The following is an 8,290-nucleotide window of genomic DNA, read 5'->3' as shown; positions in this document are numbered from 1 at the left end:
CGGGAGCGCCGCCGCACTTCCCAAGCAGCGCACTATCCAGTGCGCCACCGGGCCGGCCCTCTGCTTGTACTTTTTGAAGAGATTTCCTTATCTATCTTCCAATGGTTTGTTTTTATTCCCACTTTATATTTTCATTTTCTAAGAATACTTTTTGTTTCTGATGTTCCTTTTATGTTATCCTATTCTTGTGTCATGTAAAAATCTTCTCACATCTCTATGAGGATATTAACCGTGGCTCCTGATGTTTCCTTTGTTTCCCTATGTAGTCTCTTCTAAATTCCTTTCTAATCTCTTTTATGTTACAGGCTTTCCTCAAATATCTGATGATATTTGCCTACATTCTTTGTTTGTTTTTTATTGTTGTTTTGGGTATATTTTTAATGTGTACATCATCATGTCTTGATGTGCACTGTGATATGGTTACTGTAGTCAAGTAAATTAACACATTCCTCATCTCACATTATTACCCTTTTATTTATGGCAAGAGCACCTAATATTTATTCTCTTAGCCAAAATGCCAAATACAATAAAGGTTGACTATCCCTTGTCCTAAGTGCTTGGGACTGGAAGTGTTTCGAATTTCACACTTTTTCAGATTTTGGAATATTTGCAGATACTTAATGGGTTGAAAAGCCCTAATCTGGAAATTTGAAATTCAAAATGCTCCAATGAGCATTTGCTTTGAGCATCATTTCAGTGCATCAAAAGTTTCGGATTTGGGGGGATTTCAGATTTTCAGATTAGGGATGCTCATCCTAAACATTATAAAAGCCCTCTGATAGTACATTAGATTTCTAGATTTATTCACCTACGTATCTGCCACTTAGTATCCTTTGACCTACATTTCGCCATTTCTTCCCTCTACCCCCCAATCACTGCTAACTCTTATGTTCTTTTCTATTTCTCTGTGTGTGTGTGTGTGTGTTTAGATTCCACATGTAACTGAGATCATGCAGTGTTTTTCTTTGTATCTGGCTTATTTTACTTAGCGTATTTCCTCCAGATTCATTCATGTTGTGACATATGGCAGAATCTCTTTCTTTTTCAGTGCTGAATAATATTCCATTACACACACAAACACACACACACACACACACACATACACCACAATTTCTTTATCCATTCATCTATTGATGGACATCGGTTGTTTTCATGTCTTGGCTATTGTGATTATAGCTGCAATGAACATGGAAGTGCAGATATCTTTATGAGATGGTGATCTATTTGTATATTAGTATGGGCACTAAGACTGATTTATTTTTTGTACATCAATTGTAGTCTTTCATAGGTGCTTGGTTCCCCCATTTCTTAAGTATTACTTTGGTCTGTAGCATAAATCATCCCCTTCTGAGTTTTTCTTACTTTCAGTTTAGGTTTTATCTGTGCTTGGTTTGTTAAGTTAGTTATGTATCTTAATGCTTTTCAGGTTCAAATGCTTTGTTGCTGCAGTTTCCTCTTTAATTCTCTTTGACTTGATGGGTTTCTTCCTTTTAAAAAATCCCTTTTCTTTTCTTTTGTTGAGATTTTAGAAAGGACACGGGAATAACTGCATGTGATCCACCTGCCCTTTTTCAGAGACAGTGTGTCCTTTTTTTAGAGAAATCTTGTTTTTAGAAGTTTATTTCTAATTATAACAAAATTTGAAAATTATTATATTAACCATTTCCTAAAAGGATTTTGGTCTTTTTGCATGTACTAGGGCTCAAGTTGATTAAAGTAACAGATAACTAACCTTGCCTTCATGAAGCTTGGTTGTATTTTAGCAGGTAGACATTGAACAAACAAATATGAAATTTTCAGTTGTTTGAGATGCATGTGTAATTACCGATTACCAAAAGAAAACAAAACAAAGAAAGTGGGAAATAAAAAGTGCTCTGAGAAATATTATCAGGGTGTGTATAACTAAAATTGAGCATTCAGGAAATATCTTTATTAAGATATGGCATTTAGCAGATAGTTGAACCATGGCCAGAAACTTTCCAGGCCAAGATTGGGGGCAGTGGGTAGAAGGGGACATGGGAGAACATTTCCGGCAGATGAAATCATGGTGGAGGGATAGGTACAGTTTCGTGCGTTTGAAGAACTGAGAAGGCCAGAGTAGCTATAGCTTATGGTTGGAGGAGAAGAATATCAGGTTGAAGAGTGAGGTACGAAACAGATCACTGAGGAGTGGGAGTCTTATCTTAAGGATAGTGGGAAGCCACTGGAACATTTTGAGCAGAACAGTGTGAGGCTAAATGTCACTCTGGCTTCTGAGGGGCAAAACTGGAAATGCAGGCAGCTAGATGAAATGCTGCTTTAACATCAAGTAAAAGATAATTTTGGCTTGGATTAGCCATGGACAGTGGAGCCTGGCAAGCTCGCTGTATGGATGTTGTAGGAAGAGACTGGTGCTGGAATGTTTTCACCTTTGGGGACTTGAGGTGTTTGCTCAGGGTCTTAATTGACGTCTTTAAATTTGTTCCCTTTCCTAGTCTCTACTTTTATGGGAAATAAGTCTTCTGAATTAATAGTTACCAAACACTGCACAGTCACTTCATGCAAGTACATAAGTACATTATGTGTGATACCAGAATTATTCAATAATCATCATAGCTGGGGTTCAGGATACTCATCTATCTTCATCCTTCTTGTAATCTTCCAGTAATATCACATTAACTCCTATCTTCTCTTCCCTTCCCTGTGACCTTAAAATTAGATTCTCTGTTACTGTACTATAGCCCTCACTGAGTCCCCTCTTTTGTTCTCCCAAGGTTAGCCTTACAGACTATATAGGCAAGCATTGCTTTTATTAAATGACATAAACAAATCACATTCTAACCGCAGAAGAATCTTCCCTCTCTCTTGCTCATTCCATACTCATACGGCACATTAGTCTTTTGTCTGGAAACTACTACATCTGGAGTACTTTTCTGTCTCCTTTAGTTTATATGCAAATTATGTTTGTTCCTTGAACATCTATCCCAGATTTTTTCTCCCAAGAAAAAATTTAATGCTTCAAACAACCCTAAGAAATGGGTATGATAATTTCACTCATTTATAAATGAATATGACTCTTTTCTGTCTCCTTTAGTTTATATGCAAATTATGTTTGTTCCTTGAACATCTATCCCAGATATTTTCTCCCAAGAAAATATTTAATGCTTCAAACAACCCTAAGAAATGGGTATGATAATTTCACTCATTTATAAATGAATATGACACTAGATTCATTCTTTTAAAAAATTGGGATGGGCCAGGTTCATCTGTATATTTATCCAGCTCCCCAAGTCTGTAGGAGATTTTTATCTAAACCGTTATTTAGGAGCAATTAACTTAATCTGTTTTCCTAAATATTTCCTCCACTTTCTAGTGTGACTTTTTCTCGTTCTCTCTGCTTTCCTTATCTATTTTGTAACTTGCCCAATCATATTTGAGAACTGTATAAGCTACTTACTTTTTATGAAAATTAATTTCAGTTTAGTCTTTCATATCTGGTATAAAAGTTTCATTTCTCCCAGAACACAAAAAAAGTGAATGTTTGCTTTTATATTTTCTTTCAGACTGTGAATCAAGGTTGAGACCAAGAAATTATTTCTGAAAAAGGATATTTATGGAATAGAATCATCCTGATGGGAGATAATGGAAAGACTTACAAAACACAGCATTGAGTATTCAAGTTTCAGAGGTGATTGGGAATGTAAAAGCCAGTTTCAGAGAAAACAGGGATCTCAGGAAGGACATTTCAGTCAAATGATATTTACTCCTGAAGACATGCCCACTTTCAGTACCCAGCACCAGAGAATTCATACTGATGAGAAACTCCTTGAATGTAAGGAATGTGGGAAGGATTTTAGTTTTGTATCAGTACTTATTCGTCATCAGCAAATTCATACTGGTGAGAAACCTTATGAGTGTAAAGAATGTGGGAAGGCTTTTGGTAGTGGTGCAAACCTTGCTTACCATCAACGAATTCATACAGGTGAGAAACCTTATGAATGTAAGGAATGTGGGAAGGCCTTTGCTAGTGGCTCAAACCTTACTCACCATCAGAGAATTCATACTGGTGAGAAACCCTATGAATGTAAGGAATGTGGGAAAGCCTTTAGTTTTGGATCAGGACTTATTCGACATCAGATAATTCACAGTGGTGAAAAGCCTTATGAGTGTAAGGAATGTGGGAAGTCCTTTAGTTTTGAATCAGCCCTTACTCGACATCAAAGAATTCACACAGGTGAAAAACCTTATGAATGTAAGGATTGTGGGAAAGCCTTTGGCAGTGGTTCAAACCTTACTCAACATCAGAGGATTCATACTGGTGAAAAACCTTATGAATGTAAAGCATGTGGAATGGCCTTTAGTAGTGGTTCTGCCCTAACGCGGCACCAGAGAATTCATACTGGTGAAAAGCCATATGTATGTAACGAATGTGGGAAAGCCTTTAGTTTTGGATCAGCCCTTACTCGACATCAAAGAATTCACACAGGTGAAAAACCTTATGTATGTAAGGAATGTGGGAAGGCTTTTAATAGTGGTTCAGATCTTACACAACATCAGAGAATTCACACAGGTGAGAAACCCTATAAGTGTAAGGAATGTGACAAAGCCTTTAGAAGTGGCTCAAAACTTATTCAGCATCAAAGAATGCACACTGGTGAGAAACCCTATGAATGTAAGGAATGTGGGAAGGCCTTTAGTAGTGGTTCAGACCTTACTCAACATCAGAGAATTCATACTGGTGAGAAACCTTATGAATGTAAGGAATGTGGGAAGGCCTTTGGTAGTGGCTCAAAACTTATTCAACACCAGCTAATTCATACTGGTGAAAAACCCTATGACTGTAAAAACTGTGGAAAGTTCTTTAGTAGTGGCTCAGCTCTTCATCGACACCAGAGGGTACACACTGGTGAGAAACCCTATGAATGTAAGGAATGTGGGAAGGCTTTTCGTAGTGGCTCGAGCCTTACTCAACATCAGAGAATTCATACTTGTAAGGAACTTTATGAATGTAAGGAATGTGGGAAGGCTTTTGGAAGAGGTTTAGAGTTTCAGCAACATAAGAAAAATCATAATGTTGAAATGCTCTGTGAATTGGAAACTTTTTGAAATATGTGGTTAAGGAAGGACTGTCAACACATGACATAAGAAAATTTATACTTGTGAAAATTCGTATAAATATAATTAAGGCACAAATACTTTACTTATGCTATACAACCTAAGGTAATTCATACAGGAAAAATATCAGTCTGAACAAAGTAAATATTTGAAGATCTTTATCTACATTCATTCCTTCATTATTCTTGGAAAATTCATAGTTGTGAACGTCAAAAATGAAAAAAAATCATTGTATTTTACCTTTGTTTTAAGCTTTGAAAAAACTTATTTTGGGTCTAACCCTGCTACTTTTATTTTTTTAATGGTCTTATTTTTTGTGTATATTATACAGAATTACTGATCCATCTCAAAATTTTATTTTTTGAAAGTTCAAATTTTTTTTTTTCCTTTCCTGATTCTCATACTAACACAATTTATTAGATAACCCTACCTATTTTTATATTGTTTTTTGACTGTTTGATGGAAAGTCATATGAGGGTACTTTGTAAATTCATGGAAAGATTAGTATTATCTTTTAATTCCATATTTCCATGAACTTTTCGAAGAACTCTCATGTTTTTGTTCATATAAAGCTTGGATATTTGGTCAGTGTTTGTTTCAAAAAATTATATATAAGTATATGTATCTTTGTCTTACCCTGTTTATGTTGAGTAACTGTTACTTTTGAGTATCTTTTAATATCTTATGGAACTGTACCTTTTGTTTTGGAAGACTGTTTTATTTTCCTTTTATAAAGTTTGTACTCTTCATTTTGCAAAACAACTTTCTATCATAATAATTTAGGTAAGAGCCAAAAATAGATATAGTTATCTGTAATCTTACCAATTATAGATAATCAGTGTCAAACTTTTGGAGCAAACCTTTTATGACTATATCTCATTGTTTTTGAAACAAGATGTGATTATGCTACAGTATAACCAGCCCTTAATATTCTTTGTCTGTAAATACATTGTTACTATTTTATTGGCTTTATAGTATTCATCTGTCTTTACTAAACCCCTATTTTGTTAAATATTGAACTTTATGTCATTATAAACAACTACCTTGGTGGTATCTTCTGAATGTGTCTGCATTATTTATTTGTCATTCATTTCAAAGATCCTGCGTGGATCTCATCTGCTTATAAATGGTTTATACTTTACAAATAAAGCTGCACTTCCCTTTGACCAACATTCCTGACAAATTCAATTCCTCCCCAACAAACTTATTTTTCTATATCCTTTTATATGCATATATGACATACATATGGTAATGTGGGCATAATTAGAGTATTTCAGAGGCTTGTGTGGATTCTGTAATTTTGCTTATCACATAATAAATGCTTGGTTAATATTAGCCATCATCATTGTTATTATCTTCTCAGGCTTCATTCTTATTATTTGTGGAAAAGCTTTTAACTATGATCCATACCTAACTCAACAACAAAAACCTCACAGTGGAGAAAGATAATCATGTAAATGGATATAGGAAAAGGTTGATCAATGTTCATTCCTTATTGAATATGAATAATTCATCCTAAAGAAAAATATGAGACTATAAAGTGTAAGAAGACAAATGCACCATAAAATTTACACCATGATGGATATAAAAATAAAACTATGGTAGCCCCTCTATAAAAATCTGAATACTGGGCCGGCCCAGTGGCTCACTGGAGAGTGCGCCGCTTGGGAGCGCGGCGGTGCTCCCGCTGAGGGTTCGGATCCCATGTGGAGACCGGTTCCCGCTCACTGGCTGAGCGCGGTGCGGGCGCAACACTGAAGGTTGCGATCCCGTTGCTGGTCCCCGGTACGGGCGCGACACCGAGGGTTGCGATCCCGTTGCCGGTCAGTAAAAAGGACAAAAAGGAAAAAAAAAAATCTGAATACTAATTCAGTACCCATTTGCATGACTCTTTGGTTAAAAATAAAATCAAATAAAATTTCATTTTCTTTTGGAGTAAATATCAATGAGTAGACTATATAACAAAACGTGAAGACTCCCCAAATCTTATACAGAGGAAATCTTATAGCACTAAATCCATTCATATGATATTAAAGAGATTATACATAAAGACAATAAGCATACAACACAAGAATTTGGAAATAAAATAGCAATAACAACAAAGACCTCAAGCATAATGAAAGGTAAAAGTAAAAGAAAAATAACTTAAAAATCAAAAAGCTAGATCAATAATCACAACCTGCTTCTTTGAAAAAGCAATAACAAAAATATAATAGTAATTCTGGTAAATAAAGATAAATGAATGTTATGAATGAGAAAACATTGCTCTAGAGATAGTATAGATTATATACTACTATTAACTTTTCAATAATTATTTTGAAATTTAAAATGCAACTAATAACCAGAGTTGACTCAGAGGCATAGGAATAGTTAGCATATAAGGAATATAAAGCAAAAACTATCTAGGAAGGCTGGAAAGCAAATATCTCTGGCCAAGGTTATCACATGTCTCTTTTCTATTTTCTCCCACCTCCTAGTCAGGTCCCTTCACAGAATATTCTGGCATTCAATCACAGTTTTTAATAGGAAGGGGGAACAAAAGATGAAATATGTTTCATTATATGAAAATATATATGTATGTATGTGTGTATTGTATATACACACATGTATATTTGGCTGCTGGTCAGTAACAGGGATTGAACCTGGACCTTGGTGTTATGAACACTACACTCTAACCAATTGAGTTATTAAACAGCCAGCCCAGAATTAGTATAGTTTATAATCTGAGAGAATTGGATAATTTTCTTATATTTCTAAAATGGTATATGATTGGAATGATTAAAAGCAGATGAAAGTAACAGTTTATCTAAGATGCCACATTTTGTAAGATACACCATTTTAAATATACTACTAATTTTTAAAATTCTTCAGATTAATCTATAATAGATAATTGATTTTAAGTTGAATCTCAATTTCAGAGATACTAACATGTGAGGTAAAAAGTGCATTTTAGAACTGATGAATTACTTCAGTATTTGTTGTCTCCTTTAGATTTTCAAATTTGTTGCTATAGGGAAGCATGTAATTTTTATCTCTACTCGTAGTTTTATTTATTTTTAAACCATTTTATTTTTCTAAATTGACTTGAAGGAGTCTCATTTATTTTAATTGTTTTTTGTAAAAACTCTTGGCTTCTTGCTTTCAACTATTTTTGTTTTGCTTTTTTCTAGTTCATAATTGCATTTGTGTATTTTTT

The 8,290-nt window shown here is 34.6% G+C and overlaps 1 protein-coding gene across 1 annotated transcript; it reads left to right on the top strand.

Annotated features, from left to right (window-relative positions):
- The first annotated feature begins 3,621 nt into the window (after nt 1-3,621).
- Nucleotides 3,622-6,147, top strand: LOC103593520 (zinc finger protein 345). Its single transcript, XM_008576518.1, has one exon. The coding sequence runs from the start codon at nt 3,622-3,624 to the stop codon at nt 5,083-5,085; it is 1,464 nt and encodes a 487-aa protein (XP_008574740.1). The 3' UTR covers nt 5,086-6,147.
- The last annotated feature ends 2,143 nt before the right edge of the window (nt 6,148-8,290 follow it).

Source organism: Galeopterus variegatus, unplaced genomic scaffold (genome assembly GCF_000696425.1).
Source record: "Galeopterus variegatus unplaced genomic scaffold, G_variegatus-3.0.2 Scaffold1362, whole genome shotgun sequence".
Lineage (NCBI taxonomy): Eukaryota > Metazoa > Chordata > Mammalia > Dermoptera > Cynocephalidae > Galeopterus > Galeopterus variegatus.
The sequence above is the reverse complement of the archived record's forward strand: the minus strand, read 5'-3'. Positions and strand labels throughout refer to the sequence as shown.